Below are 21,807 nucleotides of genomic sequence, written 5' to 3'. Positions count from 1 at the left end.
ACTTCTCTCAAGACATTTACGGCCAATTAAAGCTATACCAAGAGTATGGAGCAGGCCAGAATTCTATAGGTTTTGCCACAATCTTTTATTAAGTTTCATTTCCAAAGGTCTCACCTAGAAGACAAATAGAATTAAATAGACATGCAACATTGCTTATGAAAAATTAAGCAGTTATCCTTATGGTCCAATACTGTAAAGCTTGATTTATTTACACATTTTAACATGAACAAGAGAATATTGTAGGCAGATCATTTTGTACATTCAGCCAACACACGAGCTGTATTCCACAGCATAAAGTTACATGTAAGATACACACTGAGAACATCTTAAGTGCTCTGGTGCACTGAAAAGCGACACAGTGTGGAGGCAATAGATGTCAGTTCACATTTGATAAAGCAGCTAGGAGATAGAAAATCAAGGAGCTATTCTACCAGGTTAGTAAAGGAGACAGCAGCCAGTTGATCTCTGTGCATACTTTTTCAGCTCCTGATTCTGAAAAATGCTGCACATTTGGAAATCTAAGCATACTCGGCTGTTTACAGTGCACTGCCTCTCTCGGGATCAGCCCTGGATAAACTGAAGTTTTGACATGTATGTTAAAGTGTGCTGTACACCAAGATTCTTTTTCACGCTGCAAGAAGGACTGGAATGTGGCATGGGGCTTTTCTCTTCATGTGCTGAAATAGCTGTAAATGTTTGCTGCAATCCCAGGCATGGCCATTGTCACCTCAGACTAACAAATATTCTGTAAAAAGTATAGATTTGAGGGTACCAATAGCTTCCTGTTTTCAGCTTGTAAGCTCTGAACTAGAAGGGAGGTAAGGAGTTTATTTCAATCCTGAGCTATACCCTCCCACTGTTAGAAAGAGTGCAGAAGTCCTACAGTCAAGTTTATTAAACAGATGTTTGGCTTCTAGGGCCCTGTTCATGCCTTCTCAGCACCAGAGATGGCAGCTGTAAGACTGTGCTGAAGAGCAGAAAAGAAAATCTTTTGGAAGCTTGGGAGAAAGAACAAGAAAGGGGGAAGCAGGTAAAACACAAAAACCCTCCACATTTTATAATTCAAGTATTGAACATAGGCAGCGAGCAGGAGCGAGGTGCAGTCTGGCAGTGCTACTACTGTGCTTTCAGTGGCTAACACAGACTGGCAAAAATGCAACCCTTACAACATCAGTGCATTGAGTTGAGACCTATAGGCCAAGGAACACGTCAGGCTCTACTGATGTGGCACAATGGAGTAATCAAAAATATTGTGATTTATGTGCTGTAGAAACAGACATCACCTCCCTTGGAGTCCTTTGTCAGGAAGTGTCCAAAAGCAAGTCTCACTGCAGGTAGAGGGAACTAAATAACTCTACTTAATAATGACAAACACACACAGACTGTGTAAATAAAACATGGTTATATAAAGCTTTGGAGCAAGGCTCTTGCCTTTAGAGTCTTTGAAAGAAAAGGGCCAAAACAGCACAATAATAGAAAAGCTCAGGTTATGGCTGGAGGAAACTTCACTCAGAGCAGAAGACAGCCACATGCTGACAACTGAGGGCTCTCTGGCAGAGAGGAAGGTCAGGCCAGGAGTCAGTCAGTGCTCCGGCTGTAGGCCTGCGGAGAATCCAGGCAGTATACTGCAAAAAAAATCACTGAATCAGGCCAGAGAGCAGCCCAAAAAAGACAAGTACAAGCAGGGGCTCCGCATCAGAGTAGCGCTCTCCCCCTGGCAAAGCACTCTGTCTCTCATGATGTCAGGCTCTATGATTAGGAGAAAAACCTAACCAGCCATTTACCAGCTACAAAGTCTGCACACCAGTCAACTGCAGTTTTTAAATACTACTGAGAAACTAAGAACTGGGAAAACTACATTCTGTTACACATAGGACCATCCTAATAATAGAAGTTAACAGCAAAACATTTAAGCCCTTCTGATTATTTTATACCACAGCAACAACTGTAATAATTAAACACGGAGAATATTGCCATGTAAAAAGTGGAATCTGTAGCTATGCATGGTTTAGCACAGCTTGTTTTAAAGCAGTATGTTTCTGTGGTTTCAGAACTAATAGGTCAAAACAGCTACTGCTATTGATTAAAAGGGAAGAGATAAGAAAAGCCAGCATTCTTGTACCCTTCCCATTCCGCCTCCCCTGTACTACTTTGTTTTGTATTGTTAATGAACAAAAGCTGCACATAAATTCACAAACAATTGATTACCAGGGATACAAAGCCAAAGGTAGTAAATCAGTGTCACTGCAACTCCAACAAGATTAATGTTCTGGCAGTATTAGTCCATTAACATTGTTATCTTACTTAAACACAAAAAGTATTGAGGGTAAAAGAAAAGCTGTTATTTCTTGAGGTTTCATAAGCTGTAGTGTACGGGATGCCACTGATAAGATCTGAATTGTCAGACATGCCAAGCTGGTGAAGAAACTTCACATATAGGTACACGTGCAGCCACTAGGCATCTACTCTTTGCAGGGGGGAAAGATTATAATTTTTCTAAGCTGCACAAAAATGCCAAAGCAATCTCAAGTATTTCCAGATTGAATTAGTATTCATAGCTGGCAAGGCAAACATATGCAAAAGAACAGTTCTGTTGTCATATACAATAGTAAGAATCTAGAATAACTATATACAAGTCAGTGGAGTTCTTGAGAATTTTTAGTAGTGGGAACAGAAACTGGCCATGAGTCAATTTAAAAACAAAAAATTAAAAAAAAAAATGCAGAAAGCCACTGTTGCAAGTCCAAGATCCTCCCAAACCCCTTGGTATCAGAGTAACCACTTAAAAATGCATGGAACACAAGCACTATTCATTTCAAACAAAGTCTTTTGAGGTCCTGGAGACACTCCACTACACATCCAGTCCAAGACACACCGAGTAGACTTAAAATTCTGTCTCCCAGCAAAACAACAGCTTTTAGAGAAGATGATGATATCAAAGTGCCAGTATAACTTGCATATGCCAATAAATGTTGTACTTTGTCCTTTTCACTTGACAAGTTTCCCCCCCTTGTGTCTATTCTCCCTTCGTATCAGCTTCTAGCTATCTCTTGGAAGCTGGAAAGATAAATATTATGAGTACACAATGCTCCATTACTCTTACAGTCCTCACTGAGTGCTGGACTATGCACACTTCTCTTTTCTTCTTAGGTCATTCACTACTAGTATCTCTTTTTGCCCCCTTTTTTTTTTTTAGAAAAAAAAAGGGGGGGGGGGGACACCCCAGCCTACAACACCTAGACTGAGCTTTTTAACTAAGGAATGTCAACACCTTTAAGCATTTAAGACCACTAAACAAAGTTGGAAATCCTGCCTCAGCCAGAAAGAAAAGTGATAGAGAATTAGGACCTCATCAAGAACTACAAAAAATTCCCACCGGATACCGTTCACGTTACTATTCTCATTTCTTCTTGTTCTCATACTTTACAGTGTTCCCAGTGTACCATTTAATCCAGCTTGACGCTCCTGCTATGAAACCAGAGAACTGGCAAATAATCTTTGTTCTAAGCTGCCATATAATCCAGTGGTGCTATAAAAACAATTCACATTGTCAGTGCATATGTTCAACACTAGTCAGAGAACAGGTGTACAGGAAGTGCCCAAGATTCACGTTTTGAAGGAATAAAGTAGCTTGCTTACTCTAACCAATTATGCTGCTCTAAAGACACAGTAAGTTTCAGTATTCATGCTTGAAAACAATTACATTTTATTGCCATGTTAAGGTAGCTTGGTGATCACGCTAGAGACATGAGGATTTACAACTTTTCTGGTAATCCGTCACAGTCTCTATACATGAAAGATTAAATCCTGCCCTCCTCTCTCTGTGAGCAACTCCTGAAAACTTCCTATTTGGAGATAAACTCATTCCCAGCAGGACTAAAAATTGCACAGTCACTTCTCTACCCACAGCTCTGCGTTTTCACAGCATCTGCTATCTCATCGGTTTCATACTGCCACAATACTGCACTCACCATTTCACACTTCCAGACAGCAGCCGTCAATGGAGAACTGTGAATTACTTCTTGCTAAGATGAATGCTTTCCACTCCACAACTATAGAGAGTTGTTGATTTTAATAATCAGCCTTGAAAGTTAAGTTTGAGACGAGCTTTAAACTATATCAAGGTTGGCTTTACACTTGCTTATATTTTAATAAGTAAATAAATAAAGGTCATACTTCTGACGATTCAAATCAGTTCCTTAAAGGTCACTCACTCCTTTTTGCTGTGCTCCAGCACCCGGTAGGGTGGAGCAGAAACTCCTTTGGAACCATGTTGCTCCTGCACGATCGGCAACGTAGCTGGAGTGTAAATTTCCGGCATGTTGTCATTGTTCTCTAGGGCACCGTAGGAAAAAGAAGCTTTGAGGTCAGGCTGAACTGCAATCCCTTTATCGTGCATGTTCTGCATGCCTGAAAAGAGCAAAGACAGAGATTAAATGCTTAGGAGCAAAGGTGCATTCTTCCTGCACTCTGGTAACTCAGCAAATTATAAAGTCTCAGTGTTTGTGATATGCGGCTCATCAGTTCCTGGAGTGTTAAATGAAAGACATAATATTTTTCTGCTTAGCTCTAAAGCAACTAATGGAGAAATAAGCGTCAAGTGAATGAGGGATGGCAGTCAGTTATTTATCAAGTGCTGCATATCATTTATACAGCTCACCAGAAAGAGAGTTTAGCTGCACTTCCCAAAAGAAATTTCTGCTCTCCCTGGCCTCTACCTCTTGCAACATACCTCAGCCTTCCCCAATAATCAGTTCTTCCTGCTGGATGAAGACCAAGCCCAGTCCCAAGCATATGCTCAAACTAGTTCATCCTTCCAGATAGCAACCAACTGGACAAGGCTGTTCTGACAAAATATGACACCCCCCCTTGGTGTCAGAGGACCCAGCATAAGTGGCACCCAAGTAGCACATCACCTCTTCTCTGCTCCATGCAAAACATGCACATACTCCTCACAAGGTGCAAACAATCCAGAGAAGGAAAAACTAGAAAACAACACAGCCACCGGATATATCCGGATACTTAATAGAGCCTAAAGCTTGAGCTTTCACTGTGAAGCCCAATACTTAAAAGAGAAAGACTGATAAACCACTGTATTTTTACTGTTACCTGGCATAGCATCCATTGATATGTAAGGTTCAAATGGTACAGATTTCTTCCTATTTCTCGTGATCAGGAAGACACCTAGAAATGCTATGAGGCACCTGAGAGAGAAGACAAGAGCTGCTGAGATAACTGTGAAAAGGGAGAGGAGGTAATATTGCATGTTGCTTCTTCTGAGTGCCTATCATGTAGCACCATAAAGAATTCAGAACTGGAAGTGAAAGAACTGCGAAGAATTACAGGGAGCTGTCTCAGCTGAATAACCCTCTTCAACAGTACTGAAATCCACCTAGCAATCAGAACAATTTCACCTTTTCTTTATCAAAACGCAGGGAAAAGTTTTCATGTTAATTATTTAATTAACCTTGACTAACTAAAGGGGGAAGAAACCATATCAAAATTTGGTTTTCTTTGATGAAATTCCAGGATTTAGCAGCCTGACCTTTGAAAAGTTTCCCATAGGTAAACACACTAACAACTGTCGATCTTGATTTTTACAGCATGTTGACAGAGAAAGGCGCAGTTCATAACATTAATCTCCCAATTGTTTTTTTTCTGTACTAATCTGAAAGACATTTCAGAATGTCCCCTGATTATGAAGGGCTAATCACATTAAGACATGTACTAGAACTAAATACTGAGTTACACATCAAATGTTTTACTGATTGTATCTGCGTTGTGTGAGGGCCCACGCCCTAAGAAAGAGGACTCCAGAAGTCCAGTCACAGTTCAGTGAAGGCTGGGTGCAAAACCTGAAACAGATTCCCTAGAGATGGCTTCTTTTGGTTATTCTGCATTTCTTCTAGATTCATGAGCAGGTAGCTTGAAAAACAGCCCATTTGCTTCAACATCCAAGCTGATTTCCAGTACAGTAAGGGATTAAGTGTTTAATGTTGTATAATTATGCATAACCTAGTGTTATACAATTTCTCTAGAGCATCCATCATCACTCAGACAAGATACTGAGCTCTATGGGCCTTTGTCTGCTCTAACAGAGAAAGTGCTTTCAGTTTCTCCTCCTCTCCAAGACAGTACGTACTGCCAATATATACATATTTTAAAAATTTTAGTCATATGAAGAAATAGTTCCCAGTTTTCTATCAAAGAAACTTTAAACACTTACCCAAGCGCAAACATACATATATGGAGAACATCTTCACCGGTGAAGTCCAAGTAAAAAGTTGCTCCTTTAAAAGGAAATCATTCATGACATCTTTCTTCCAGCTTACATGAGCAACTAGTGCTACATCTCCAGCACTAGTCCCTCCAGAAACCAAATCATGCAAGATTCCTATTTTTGTAGTCAGCACCTCTTTTTTTTTATGATCTTAAAATAGAAAAAGGTGGCCTGATTTCCACTTTACACAATTTATTGACAAATCTTTTAGAATTTCACTACCAAAATAATTATACTGGTGTAACTAACATAGATGCAAGTAAATCTACACAGCAGGACAGCAACTAGTACAAATCTTTCCATATTGGGGTAGGGGGCCACAGAGGAAACATTGCTGGTACTATTGCACGTCACTGTGCTAATAAAGCCTGAGACAAATTCTGACCATACAGCAGTGGTCACCACATAAACAAGAGAGACTGTATTTCTGAAGTCTGAATGACAAACCAAGTTGGATCTCTCTAACTACAACAGGATACAAACTCTTGACCCCAAACAAGTATATACAGTTCAAACCTATAAGATGACAAGAGTCCTTGGTGTCCTGGATGTCAACAGGACACCCATTCTGGCTCCTACTCTTTACATTGCTAATTGAAGTGAATAAGCTGATGAATCGGATAGCAGCATATGGCTTGGAATATGACAGGAAATAAACATGAGCCAAAGAGTAGGCCATACTCTCTCATGACATTGAAGAAGAGCATTAAAAGGCAATGTGTAATTTACACATATTACACACATGGAAAGCTATAGCCCTTATACACCTGGAAGAGCATTACACAGATAGTATCCATCACTGTCAAGCAGATGCACTTTCTCCATTGTTGGGGTTTTGGTTTTTTTGTTTGTTTGTTTTCCCCAATTTTGCTCATATGTCTAAGTGAGGAGAACAAAACCTTAAAAAGGCTGCTTGTCGGGTTTGAAGCCTAAAGGGATTTGAAATGCTCATCTTTGTTCACGCAGACAAAGCTTTTCCTACGTGGGTAAGGGCTGAAATGGGAGTAAACTGTTCAGAAAGAAAAATGCCTATAAAGCTGTGAGCAGCTGCATTCTAGATACAATGCAAGCAAGACTATCAGGAAGAGAATTGTAACACCTTTGTACAGAGGAAGCAAGTATGCTTATACACTGTATCACATACATTTTAACAAAATCTAGATAAAATTACACAAGGAGAACTTTCAGCTGTCTATTCAAGTTGCACATCTAAGAGCATACATCACCCTCTTCTACACGCTAGTATGGTATGAGTAACAGTCTCAAACATAAGCTCCCATGCACTTTAAACAAAATGACAGAACTTAACAGAAAATTTTAACAGAGTCTAATGGGATAATTCACATTTTTGGAAAGAAAAAAGAAACAAAGTCAGCCGCAGAAGAAAGATGACAAGAAAATACAAGTCATCATCTGGCTGAGTATTCACCTTCCCCATCTGTAAGTGAGGATTATTTTCCCAAATCTTCTGCCCTTCTAGAAAGGACCAACACACTGTTTTGTGCACTGTTACCTGCTGTGATTGCTACTGTTGTGGACAGGATATAGCCGATGCTGGCAATCTGAGATGAGTCATACAGTTGTGAGGCTTGAGCTAAAAATCTGCAATACAATGACAGACAACAGGGGTTGATTTGGGAAGGATACTCAATTGTATAGCGGTTATCATGGACTAGCATAGGTCTCTTTCTTTTTGGAAACACCTTTCAAAAGTGATGCATAAATTTAAGAAACTTTATTCTTTTTCTCACTAAACCTGCAGCAGCATCCCTAGGATTTAATAAAAATGATAGAAGAGTAAGCCTTATGGCTGTACTGACTAAAGGCAGTGAAATTGCTGCCACTGACCTTAGGGCCAGAATGTCGCTCACATTTTGAATAGCTTTTTATCCCTGCTGCTACTGGCTTTTTTATGTTATTACAGGTACAGAGGAAAAAAAAGACATATCATCAACACTGATTCTGCACTTTCATTTTAGCCAGCGCACAGATACTGTATTCGATTTGCCACCATTTCATTCCTAACATTGTTTTGCAAATACTTAAATGATGTATAAATTTGGAATTAAAACTACTTGGCACTACATGGAAAAGCAAAGAACACCACTATCCCAGGCTCCTATGACATGTGTTTGAGGACAGGTCACAGAATAGAATGGATAGGTCTCCTAAAATATAATCAGCATTCTTGGAATGGGTAACAAACAGCCCACTAATTACTGATCCACTGAAACCAGCACAGTTATAGTCAAAAAGAGAGTGAATGTCTTACGTTGCTTGAAAGATCGCTGTAGCAATCATGCACACCAACATGATATAAAATATAGGGTAGTCGAGTTGTAAGTTTCCTTGTATCGAGACAACAATCATGCCTGCCACAGCCTTCACAGTCACAACAGTCATGGAACCTGTGAATGTTTACCAAGACTCAGCTGAAGCACTGGTATGTGTTCAATGGGACAGGAATGCTGCATATCCACTCTATACATGACAGGCAGCTGCAAACAAAACCAAGATCTGCAAGAACTTGAACCCTCCTTTTACCAGGCCAAACAAGGGATGCAAACTGCCTAGTTTATTGCGAACTCTGCCAGTTTTATTACCAACAACTTCAACACAGTGACCTTCAATAAATCACTTAACTTTTCTGTATCACGGTTCCTTTGTCTACAGGACTGAGAGCATTTACTGCTTTTTTTAAGTGCTTAAACAGTGTTGTGCAATCACACGATGGAAGGATATACAAATTTTAATTTCTGATGCCATATAGGCTTGGTTAATAAAGCTAAAGAAGTTTTCAAAACAAGAATCAAAACGAGCCTACTTCCTTTCCATTTCTTGAAAGTGCACAAGTCGGGGCCATTCAGAATTAGGATAGATGCTTTTTCTATAATTCATGCAGCCTCTGAGGCATCAGTTACTGAAATCCAGCCCCAAACAGTTAAAAAAAAGAAAAAAAAAGACGACACTGCAGTAAGTGAAGCTGCATAAATAGCAAAAATAGAGAACTGTGACATAGATTCAACAGCATGTCAGACTGCGTCACTGCCTTGCTATTATTCACCCTTTTTAAAGTTTAATTGATCACAGTTTCTTAAAAAGCAGATTAATGTGGAGAAAGGTACAAGTGAAATACCGGCCTTTTCAAAGTCACTGTAAGATCCACTGTAGGCTATAAGGATTTCAAAAACATCATTTGACCCCGTGCCCAGAGGCTCTCCCAATTTAAATAGGGACATACTGGCATGGCAGAGTATTTATCATTTCTTTAGCCACAGAGCAAATCTTCCCAGAGCCAAGAAGATTCTTGTAGGTCAAATCCTCTGTTTCATCCACTGAATCAGCCTTCCTCATCCACTGAGCAGATAAAATATCATACCATGCTTTGCATGCACAGATTAAAATTACAAACACTAATAAATAACTTGTGCTTTCTGTATTTGGCATATTATTCATTCTTATGGGAAATAAGTCTTAATTGTTCAAAGGTCATTTGCAAAGATCCTAAACATCACTGCAAGACACTAGCTTCATTTAATTAGTGGTAGCATTTCTGGAGTAAATTGGTGCATTTTATGACATTAATTAGGTCAATATAATTCCCTACATGCCATAGATGCTTAGAAGATCTTACAAGTCCATATCAACTTACCCAGCAAGGCTACTAGCAGAAGAATAACAACAATGTAGTTTGCATTTTTCTCCTTGTAAAAATAGAGTAGCAGGCAGAACATAACAATCTCCACAAGCTACAAAAGATAGAAATGAGAATATTAAAAAGTGTGGGATATATGGGGTTGGCAGTAAACAGGATTCTGAGGCAGTCAAACATTAGACTTACACAATAGGGCAAATCAAAGGAAAATGAGGATCCCACAAAATTATAGATCAAATTTAGCATGATCTTAGATTCTAATTAGATGAGATATTCAATAGCCTCTTGCAGAACAGTAAACATGGGACACTTTTGATATTATATTCATGGTAAAGCAGCAGATCAAATAATCCTGACTGAATATTCGCATCGGAGATCTCAGCCTACTTTCTGTAATGAGGTTCTTTAAGTGATCCCTGGAGCACACATCTTATTTAATGGCCACACTTATCTCCATTAAAAAACGATAGATTTCATAAGATTTTCAATGAGAGATTGATGGCTCCAGAGAAAGTCAGTGTAGAAAAAGCCCAGATGCAAGCACAGTATTTGGACACCTCTGGAACAGTTGCTCTCAGCTGCCATCAGCACTACTGCCACAGGCTGAAGCCAACAGGTCAGGGAGAGAGCAAGCTATTTTAAAACTTTTCAGTTAAAGGTATATAAGTCCTAACAGAATAATACAGAGAAAGAATAGGAGGGTTCCAAACTGTGCATGCAGGTGTCCACAGGCAATGTAGAACTGATACCGGGAAAAGCTGGCATAGGTTCATTAGCAAGTGCAAGGAATATTGCTAGTAACCATAAGGAAAAATAATGCTTGAAATTAAACTCCCAATCAGGCATATAGCAGAAAACTGTCCCACATTTTATGGGCCATCTTACCATATACAACAGAAATGGCCAGCTCACTAAATGCCTAGTGATATTTTCTCCTGTCATCTTCTCATGACTATTAGGTCCAAATGTTATCAGCAGATAAGTTCCAACAATTGCCAAACCACAGCCTACAAAGGACAAAACATAGCGCCCTTCGGCAACCAAAGGGGGAAAAAAGAAAATAAAAAAAAAAAAAAGAGGACAAAGTTAGTGGGTTAGTGTGGATGCATGGAATTAATAGCGCACATGCACAGCAACCATTAATGACATCATGCACATTCCTCTGGATGACTCATTCCTCTGCCCTTCATGTCCCACTTTCAAAATATTAGAACCAAAAAAACCCTAGGCAATGTGTGTTCTGTGAATTGAGAAAAAAAGCTCATACCAGGTAACATCTGCTAAACAAATAGGAGCTACGAGATCTGTATCTGGGGCTTATCCTGCCTGGCACTGCCCACAGCCCATGTTCTAGGAAATGGAAGAATGAATGCCCCAGTTCTGCAAACACTTGCACATGTATGAAATTCAGCTGATTAAGTTGTGCCTACACTATTGCAGAGTCAAGGCCCTAGGCTGCAGCTTCATCCCAGAGAACCATGATTCTCAAATCCTGCAAACAAACACCATTTCCATGTATTTCTAAAATCTGTGAGCTTCAGATGATTTGGCACAAGTCAGAAAAAAACAAAAAACAAAAATCCATTTTTAACAAACAGTGGATGAGATGACACATTTCTTCGAAGAGGTAGTATAGCTAATGGAGATCTTGCCATCCCTCTAATTATGATTCTTGAGAGGCCATGCTCTGTGTTGAATGGCTTGTAAACAGAGGAAAAATGAAAAGGAACTGTGGAACTTACTCAAAAAATCCTTGGGCTTCCATTTTTCTTTAATAAATATAATTCCTATGATTGCACTAGCTGTAAAAAAAGGAGAGAGAAACAGTGAGTTATGTATCGGTCCAATGATCAGCAATTTCACACTGGAACGCTCTCAGACTTGTATGGCTGTTGTCTCTTTCCCCCTTACCTATAACAGACACTGCACTGAGTGGCACAATCAGTGAAAGAGGAGCAAATGCATAAGAGGAAAACACTCCCAGTTCTCCCAGCACCAGCAGAAACAGTCCACACCACCATGTCTTGGTTTTGAAGTAGGCTCGGGGGTCTTTGGAGCCTGCCAGACGGATGTGGCTGTATTTCTAGAAGAGAAAATAAAGGCAAAGAAGCTTTGCCATGCTTGATGCTTTTTAATGTGGGATGAATATTTGCTTCATGATACTCACCTGGAGGTTGAGTGCAATACTGATAACAAGATGCCCAAAAATAGCTAGTAATGCACCAATCAAGTTCTCCTGTAAAAACAAAGTAAACACACAGATATTAAATTAGCCACTGGACGCTGAAGGAAGTTGGAGCTTTTTGCACAACCTGGAAGAGAGCAGACTTTTAAAACAGTCCCTAGATCACCTGTCAATAAAATCTCTGTTTATCTTCCTCCCTTTCTACACGATCTAGGGCAATTCAGGTAAATTCCCTGTGGCTATGTTCCAAATCTGTGAAACTCCAGTGAAAGATAACCCTTCCTTAACAGACACTTTCTACAAGAGACTTAAAGTAGTGTGCATATATTTGCATTCTTTGCAGTTTCTCAGAGGAGAAGAAGATAAATCTAAACACAACGATAAATCTAAACACAACGATCCATTCACTCATTCTTCCCTTTGAAAAACTCTTTTCATGAGGATGTTTGTTGCCCTGGAATTCAACAGAGTATAGATCAGGAACCTCTGCATTCTGCAGGTCACATTCTGCTCTTTTCCACTTATAACATCTGCTGGTTCAGTAGGTAATTTAGCCCATTTGATGGGGCAGCCCAATTATCATAGATTCTATGCTGCTTTTTATACAAACCAGTTATTCCAAAGTAATAGGCAACTGGTAGCAGCTCCTAGCAAGCTCCCAACCCCTTCTACATTAGCATTCACAGCTCAGCAATAATTCTCACGGTCTAAAGACAGAATTTGAAATAAAAAAGGATGTAAAGCAGGCTGAGTCACAAAGGAAATGTACATTAGGAGTGAACAGAAGAGCCTGAGGCTAAGCCAGGCCATTTAGCATGTGTGTTCTTCCAACAACTGTCTAAATCTCATTAGATGTCATTAGCACTTTCCATTTCAGTCCTGGTCTCCAAGATACAGTCTAGTACTTACTTTGATTGATTTGGGATAACTGAGCTCACATTCGTATTCCTCCCTTACCAGTAAATATACTGTCCTTGATTTTCTCATACATAGTAAGACAAGGACTTTAAGATTTCAAGTTCTTATCAGTGGAACAAAAATCTCTTTATCAGGATGTATGAAAATAAGATTCACCCAAGCAGCTTCATTCAAAAACACCTGAAAGATCTTCCCACAACAGACAGTAAAGTTGGCAGAAAAATGCACTGTGTGATTGTCCTGGTTTCAGCTGGGATAGAGTTAACTGTCTTCCTAGTAGCTGGTACAGTGCTATGTTTTGAGTTCAGTATGTGAAGAATGTTGATAACACTGATGTTTTCAGTTGTTGCTCAGTAGTGTTTAGACTATAGTCAAGGATTTTTCAGTTTCTCATGCCCAGCCAGGGCACCTGACCCAAACTGGCCAACAGTGTATTCCATACCATGTGACGTCCCATCTACTTTAGGAACTGGGAAATGGGGGGCAGGGATTCGCTGCTGGGGGACTGGCTGGGTGTCAGTCAGCGGGTGGTGAGCAATTGCCCTGCGCATCATTTGTGCGTTCCAATCCTTTTATTACTACTGTTGGCATTTTATTAGTGTTATCATTATCATTATTAGTTTCTTCTTTTCTGTTCTATTAAACCGTTCTTATCTCAACCCACGAGTTTTACTTCTTTTCCCGATTTTCTCCCCCATGCCACTGGATGGGGGGGAGTGAGTGAGCGGCTGCGTGGTGCTTAGTTGCTGGCTGGGGTTAAACCACGACAGTGATCACAGATGTAGCCAGAGAAGCTCAGCACAGTTTACTGGTTCAGCAACTGGACTTCAGTTTAGAAGACATGGAGGAGACGGTGCCTCAGCTGAAAAGCCCCTAAGAGCAGAGCAGGTTTGGGATTGGCTTCTGGACTGTGAAAGCCTGCAAGCCAACATCAGTCTGGTCAACTTTTATAACACACCTAGGACTGTGTTCTTAGCAAAGTACTTTTTCCAGTGAAAAAAAAGAAACCTTCTTGCTGCGATTCAGCACCTTCAGAATCAGGGATTCAGATGAAATTGATTTGGGAACAGCTCCATTCCCAGCTGCAAAATAAAGAGGAACTACAGCAACATGTCCCATCTCAGCTGCAGGCTCCCTGCATGCCTGTGGGCTGACCCACCTGAAATTCAAGTACTTGAATATACAGCAGACTGGAACATCTGATCTCATTTACTGATGTATGGGTTAGCCTGAAAAGGCACCTAGCAGAATTTATTGCACTTAACCACCTTTAGACATCCACATTTTAACTGCCAGTCCTTTCTTCACTTTATCTAGCTCTTCAAGACACAGATTTTCTCTTTCTTTCTCTCACTGCTTATATACACAGCATATAACACACTGTGCATGGCTAAATACAAAGATAGTGCACTTTCTGAAAAAAAAAAAAGCAAAAAAAAAGCAAAATACAGTGGCATTATCAGCTTACTTGAATAGTTAGGACCTTCTAGGGATAGACTGGGGTAGAAATCTGACCTTGTAAGAAAAGGAGTCAGTGTGTGGCTGCACAGAAACCGCTGCTGTGGCCAATGGGAGTTGCTGAAGTTGTAGATTTGGACTGTTGCCTCCTTCCATTTTGGTTGATTGGGGTGTTTGCTTTTCAGCCTCTCTGATGCTGGAACTTCTCTTTAAAGAAGAGATTTGGACCCTGCTGGAACCACCTTATCTGTAACTTGGTACCACTTCTTCCCATACATCCTGTTTTCTTGGACAAGCAACAATTAGTTCAGTGAAGCACAAAAAATTCTCTGTAGCCTGTCTGCTGCTTTTCTTCCCCCACCAGGCTACACTGAGATAGGGTAGGCACTGTAGGCAGAACTGTAGATAAGCCAATATTTCCAGCCAGTCAGTGGGGCAGCAAGGTTATATTCCTCCAAGGTGACACTAAGGAAAAAAAAAAAAAAAAAAAAAAGAAAAAGAAAAAACAAAGGAGAATTAGGTCACATGAACTCAATGGTCCAAAACCTGCAATGAAATCCTGCTGAAGGACAGGCCACAGAAAACCCCCTGGAATCAAACTAACAGCTGCACATATCAGCAGAGAAAGCAGATTTTAAATGCCTTCTTACAAAGTCTCAAACACAGAAATCGCACAGACTTTGCTTTACAAGAGCTCGCAAACTGGCCTGGCCCCAAGGGTGACATATTCAGCTGGTATTTAACATCAGGCCTTGCCATTTGGAAAGCTCTTATCAAAAAGCCTCTGAAGTCCTCCAAGCCCTGCTTTTCATTTCTCTACTGCCTGCGTACCTCTGTTGTTTGTTCAGGAAGCAGCATTACATTAGTCACGCCATCCCCATGTGCTGGGGATGACAGTGCTGCTCTTCATCCAAACAGAGGTCATTTCAGTGTAATTGCTGTGAGCAGAGTTTGGAGGCTAAATTCCTTAGAGCCAGACTCATTGCAGGTATCTGGAAAGCACGCACACACCAAGCTTGTCTGAGGTCCCTGCACACTGCGATGGCTCCTTTCACCAAAGGCCTCAAGGAGCATCAGCATCATCTCCTGGTTTGTATGGAGGGGGATACTGGAGTATGGACATTGCAGGGGTGTGATCCTCACAGGTGACGTGTCCTTCAAAGACTACCTGAAATGGTGCAGGCTGAGCATCCCTTAGACCCTGGACAATTGGCCTGCGGTCACATCCTGAGGTAGCAAGACCCATCCCACGCTCAGGCTACGAACCGCAAGCTCTCTTGGCCAACCCTGGCCTGCAAGGGATTACTTTAACTCACGGGTTGTCCCAGCATCTCCAGTGTGGGGGGGACAGGGGTAGCACAACCGCCTAGCCACGAAAAGCTAAAAACACCCCTTTGTGAGGGGAGGTGGGGGGCAAAGCCCCCTCCGACCATGAGGAAACCCTGCCTGGGCAGAGCAGAGCCTGGCTGAGGGCAGGGGTTGCCCCCAGCATCACCCTCGGGGGCTCAAGCCGCCCTCCCCAACCGAGACCCGCAACCAGACCCCAAGGGCGGTTTGTTCCCGACCCAAACTCCCACACAACCCCGCCGGGAAAACCCGCATGGGCGAGGGGACAGAGCCGACCTGTCCCAGCGGTCCCGAACACTCACCTGCTCCCTCAGGGAGCGACCCCCGCACTCCACCCCCACGGCCCCGGGGCCTTCAGCCCCCAACTTCTGTTCCCGGCCAGGAACCGCGTTCCGTTCCTACCCGGCCCCTCCGATTTGCCGCCAGCCCTGTCAGTCCCGGGCCGGGCTCCGGTTGTCGGCGGGGATTGGCTGCCGGGCCGGGGGGTCGGGCTTTAGCCCAGCCTATGGGCCGAGCCCGTCTGAGGCGCAGGGCTCTGAGGAGGCGGGCGGGAGGAAGGAACCGGGTTTCGCCGTTCGTTTCGGGCGGGGCGGCGGCGCCAGCGCCCTGCTGCGGGACGGGCCCCGCAGGCCCCTCCCGGAGCCCCCGGCCCAGGGACAACCGCGGCAGCCCACCTTCACCCGGCGGGGTCCGTCCGTTCCCCCGTCTTGGGGGGGCAGCGGCAGCTCCAGCCGCCAGAGCCGCCTTAAGGCGCATGCGCAACAAGGTTCCCCCTCCCCGAGCCACCTTAAGCATGCTCAACCCGGCGGACGGCGGCGGCTCTGAAAGTTCGCCTGTGATTGGGCGCCTGCCGGAGGGCCCAAAAGTAACAGGCGCAGTGATTGGAGGAGAGCTAGGCGGGCCGTTGTCTCGGCAACCAGGTGTACGCGTTCCCTCGGCCGCCGGTACCGCCGAGGGCCGGAGCGTCCCGAGACGCACCGGCAGGTACCGGCCGCACCGCGCCGCCTCACCTGGAGCGGGGAGGTGTGTGTGGAGGGGGCACCCCCGGCGCGCACCGCACTGCCTCACCCGCTCGGGTACCCGCCATTCCCAGCGTACACCGCGCTACCTGACGGGGAGGACTGACGCCATTCCCGACATGCACCGCGCCACACCGGGGCGGGGCGGGGCAGTGACGTTGCTTCCTGTAGTTCGAGGAGGGGTCTTTCCTCAGGCCGCTTCCCGCCTTCCCCCTCCTCTTCCTCCCCCCAACCATCGGCCTGTACCCAGGCAGCAGTCGCTGCAGCGGTTGGTTGAACGGCGAAAACAAAGGTTATGGCTGACCCGTTACCTCACTGTAGAAAACCCACCCAGTCCTTCCAGCCTCAGCCCGTCTGCTGCACGTTCATGTTCGTGACGGGTTTGTTTCAGAAACAAAATGGCGGCGCTACGCAGAGTTGTTCCATTGGAAGTGGGGTAGCTCGGTAACACGCATACCTGCCTTTCCGCAGGCACTCGTGGATGCTCTGAAGGAGCACGAGGTACATCGAGCAGAAAAGCACCCCTCGGTACTGTGTAGTGAACAGGAACATTGAGCAGAAAAGCACCACTCGGTACCATGTAGTGAACAGGAACAGCGCTTGCAACAATCATTTTGCAGCTGAAGAAGGAAAACCCCAACCATGCAAGGGTTTTTCTGTCAGAGCACAGCAAGGATTCATTAATGAAATGAAGAGGAAGTGGCATCTGAAACAGTTTATACCTGCAGCTGGTTGGAGGTGTTTCAGGTCCAAAATTGCTCTCCTTGGGGATGAACCAGCACAAGGGAATAAGTGCTATCAAAATCATAATCTTGTTGCTGTGTGTTTTGCAAGACAGTGGAAAGTTTGCTCTTTGCTCCTTGCTCCCTTGAGGCACTGACCAACTCCTTGTCCTGTACAACCACCCTTGTAAGAGCCCTGTCTAGCAATTACTCAGACCTCTTCCCTACACCAACCTTCCCTCTCAGTGCAGAGCTCATCTTAAGATCTGTACTATCCTTGGTCAGAAGCACACTTATATTTTCATGCAGCTTAAGCTTTCCTAACGCAACACTATTGCCAGTGCAGCTCTGTGACTGGTAGTCGTAACACCAGAGCTTGTTTAAATGAGGTATCAGTGTTCTTGTCACTGTATGTCTATGAGAGACTATGCAATTTGAAAACCTGTAGTAGCTTTCACCTCACCATCTCTTGGCAGTCAAGAGCACTGCCAAGGCAAGGCTTTGGATTCCAGGCCTGCAAAGCGCAGCGCTTTTTGGGTGGCAAGGGGAAGCTTAGTGTCCAAGTTTGGCAGGAGCTGGGGCGCTCAGCACCTTTCCTCAGATTTTCTGTTTAGAGAGGGTCAGCCCCGTGAAGTGAGTTAAGATGCCTGACTCAGTAAATGAGGACAACCTGCAAAAGTGATGTAACAGCACTGAGTCACCCTTAAAGCCCATTCAGCAACAGTAGTACTTCAAAGTGCTTTTTTTCCCTTTGCTTCTTAAATAAAACAGGGAAATTAAATGCAGAAATGACTGCTGATTTCTTGACTTGAATACTGCATTAATGTTAGATTTGCCTTTATCTTACACATCCTATTTAAAATGAAAGCTGGCATTGTAGTTAGGTTTCCTGTATCTCCATATTCAGAATGTCATTGGCTGTTCCTTTTAGGTGTCAAGATTTCCTCCAGTCCTTATAAATACCATTAGAAATGAATCTCAAACTCAGGGGGGAAAAGGGATTTAATTCTCAAAGAGATTTCAGTATAAGCAAGTAAGTAACAAAAATGTTTGAAGTTTATGTCTTTGTTTTGAATTTTTTTGCAACTCATAATTATCCTGTTTTGTAACAAGAATAGCAACTAAGTTTAGATCAAGGCTGTTAAATTAACTTTGTAATCACAACTGATAACAGGATGAGAAAAATGGTAATGCAATATTATTGGTTTAAACCTTGAAATTACTCCACATACAGTACCTTCGTCTGTACCATCTGCCCATCTCTCACCCACCCAGGTTTGGCCCTGGTCCCATTGCCAATCTTCTTGAGCTCTCTAGGACATATACATATACGTTGTGTTTCTTCTGAAATTCAGGACCAAATTCAAAGAAATCAGTGGAGTTAACGCTTGTGTAATGATAGCACAAGATGACCCCTCCTATCTTTTGCTATTTTTCACCCTGATCCTTTCCCGATTTGTAGGAATTACATTGGTACATCTGTTATCTGGCCAGCAGAGGGAAGCAGAAAGATATTTTAAAACCATACTGTTTCCCAGCCTGCCCTCTGCCGGGTTTCTTTTCAAGTCCAGCCAACACTCACAGGTGCCGAGGGCCTCCTGGGCTTTCTGGATCCAGCTTTCAAGCTACTTCCTCTGCTGGTGGAAGGAGGATGCCCCTGGCCCCTGCTGGCAGTCTCCTGGTGACTACGTGGTAACCCCACAACTCTGAAAATTAAGTATATTAAGAATTTCTGAAACTTTGTGTACTGGGTATGTAAAGTAGGTAAATCAAGGAAGTATTTGGCATCCTCCCTCTTTCTTCTTCTGCCTTTGGCATCTTCTCTTTCTTCTCCTTCCTTTGATCTCTTCCTCCTTGCTTGTCTCTCCCATCTCAGTGATATCAGGAGTGTATTATCTCAGGATTGAATAACAGCAATCAAGGACGTAAAGGACAAAAGATGAGGGAAAATGATCAAGGTAGAGGAGTTGCTTAAATACCTTCTATAGGCGCCATCAGTCTGTCTGGTCAGCTTCCAGGAGTTCCAGATGACCTGATGCTAAGTTCTGACTAAAAGAGAAGAGGCAGAGTCTTAAGGTAGCTTCACAAAGCACTCCCTTCCCTTTGAGAATTTCCTGCTTGAAGGGCAGAGCGGGCAGGAAGCCAAACCACAAGCTACACAAGGGCTTGGCTGATTCTTTCTTAAGCTTTATCCCTAGAGAAAAGTTGCTGCACCAGGTAGGGGAGGGGAAGCATTAGATCCATTAACGCTAGACCATTTGGGGGTTGCTGACTTAGTTTCCTCCACCAAAAGCAGTTGACTGTGTCCTTTTCAGCACAAGCCATTTTGGAGCACATTCCTTTAGCAGGGTAGTCAGGGATAAATGCCGGTACATGAAGTTTACCCACTTGTAATTTAGGCAATGTAAAGAGCTTATTTGCTTCTTACTACCTGACCTAGAATACCTAACAGGTGAGTTGACCCACTTTTGTAACTCTGCCAGTTTACCAATGTCTTCACACACCCCTGTGGGTACCAGAACACTGGAGTTTGCAAGGTATTTCTGATGGACTTACCTCGCAGCACAGTGCCCCCTTATACTACCAGAATACGATTCGAAGGGCACAGAGGTGTGCAGTCACTTTAGCAGGAGGTAGCTTTCCAAGGGCGTGTAGATATCTAATCTCCAATTACTTTCAACAACGCTGAGGTGATGATGGTGATGCCAAACCCAGAGCTGGATGCATCGGATGGGAGAAAGGCTCGGTAGCTGTTTCCCTTAACACGTGCTATCCCGGAAGGCACTAATCAAGAACGTGCTGCCAGAGTAGTAACTCCCCTTTATGGGGCAGGGCTGAGCATGGGACTCCATCCAAGCCTCAGCAGGCTGGTCAGCAGGAGCAGCCAAGCCTGGGCAACACCAGGGAATAGAGCTTGCAGATGCAGTTTTTTATCAGCTGCTTTGGAAACCTGCTGCAATTTTAATAGCCAGTTCTAGCAAATTGGACCAGTCTTGCTTTCCTCAGCATAACCCTCTTGTCCATGGAGCACAGGGTGGAGAACCTCAAGCACGTGGCAGGGCTTCCACATGACAGGGCCACATGGAGATGCAAGCCGAAGACCAGGGCAGTGCAGTGTCTGTTCTCCTTCTAGTTCTGGGGGTTGATAAAAAATAGCTCAGGATCCCTGCCTCCTCCATGTGGACAAGCCCTCAGACCACATCTTCAGAAATCTCCTCCTGTAGGTTTGGCATCCTAGGAGTATCACACAGGGGCTGAACTGAAACATAGCGTAAGTCAGAGCAGCTCTGGTGAAACTCCCAGGGTTGCATCACATACCTCAAATTTTGGTTTGTCCTGAAGCATTTTCCTACAAAGAAAAATAAGTGAAAAAGATTATTTGTGACTATATCTGCTTTATAACTCAGGTGGCATTTTTTTGAGGAAGGCCAAATCTGCAAGAATTATGTGTGCACATAACGAGAACTGGAGACCTGGGATCTGATCCCTTGCAATGCTCTTCCAGTTTTAATGGAAGTGGCACATATTTGGGTTTTATTATTTTTAGCACTGTAGTAGCTCTATTACACTTGTCCATGCATGTAGCAAGAAAGAGCTCAGCTGCAGTGGAAAAAACAGACTGGTGAAGTGATTTGCCCATGATCTCACTGTAAATCAACAGCATCTTCTCCAGTAGACAACACTGCCTGCCCACTCCCATCTATTCTTCCCTTTAGTCTGCTCTTTTGCAAGACCAAGCAGAGCAAGAGCCTCCCTTCTCTCTGCCGTTTCTGGTTGTTTCTTAAGGGGGAGCAAGTCATTCCAGGATTGCTGCTACTGTATGGCCATCAGCACAGGTCCTGTCTAGATGGTGGGTTTTAATCAACCATACACTCGTCCTATGCAGGCTTCCATTTCCCCACTTTCAACCTTGCATCTTTCCTGCTCCTTCTTGATCCTGCAAAAACAGTCTACACTGTCAAATCCCTTCATTCAGCCTCGTGTCTTTGCATGAGTGGAATAATGCCCAAACTACTTTCTTTTCTCCTCTCAACTGCACATTGCCTTGTTCTTCAATCCCATGCATCCTAGTCTCTTTCCCTCACTGTTATGCACACATTATTTGGGGGGGGAGGCATCTGATTACTGTCAGAATCCAACTCTGAAGTCATCAGAACAGGAACTAAGTCGCTTCCAGGCACTTCCAGAATATTTGCCATTAGTAACTGGCAGACAAGACAATT

The 21,807-nt window shown here is 43.3% G+C and overlaps 1 protein-coding gene across 5 annotated transcripts; it reads right to left on the bottom strand.

Moving 5' to 3' along the window:
• Positions 1–61: 61 nt before the first annotated feature.
• NIPAL3 (NIPA like domain containing 3) lies at positions 62–17,018 on the bottom strand. 5 transcript variants are annotated; one of them, XM_069803117.1, is made up of 13 exons: positions 16,998–17,018; positions 14,554–14,961; positions 12,103–12,171; positions 11,847–12,018; positions 11,678–11,737; positions 10,821–10,966; positions 9,933–10,029; positions 8,553–8,688; positions 7,794–7,882; positions 6,227–6,290; positions 5,110–5,204; positions 4,215–4,410; positions 62–1,625 (listed from the first exon to the last, which is right to left on the bottom strand). In XM_069803117.1, exons 2-13 carry the CDS (start codon positions 14,650–14,652, stop codon positions 1,583–1,585), a joined length of 1,266 nt encoding a protein of 421 aa, XP_069659218.1. In that variant the 5' UTR covers positions 14,653–14,961; positions 16,998–17,018; the 3' UTR covers positions 62–1,582. The 5 variants fall into 5 exon arrangements, with proteins under 5 accessions (XP_069659218.1, XP_069659217.1, XP_069659219.1 ...); XM_069803116.1 differs by lacking the exon at positions 16,998–17,018 and adding an exon at positions 16,854–16,995; XM_069803118.1 differs by lacking the exon at positions 16,998–17,018 and adding an exon at positions 16,912–16,931.
• Positions 17,019–21,807: the final 4,789 nt, after the last annotated feature.

The sequence above is a fragment of the Haliaeetus albicilla genome, chromosome 16 (assembly GCF_947461875.1).
Source record: "Haliaeetus albicilla chromosome 16, bHalAlb1.1, whole genome shotgun sequence".
Classification (NCBI taxonomy): Eukaryota; Metazoa; Chordata; class Aves; order Accipitriformes; family Accipitridae; genus Haliaeetus; species Haliaeetus albicilla.
Note: the sequence above shows the minus strand (reverse complement) of the source record. Positions and strands in the feature narration are given on the sequence as shown.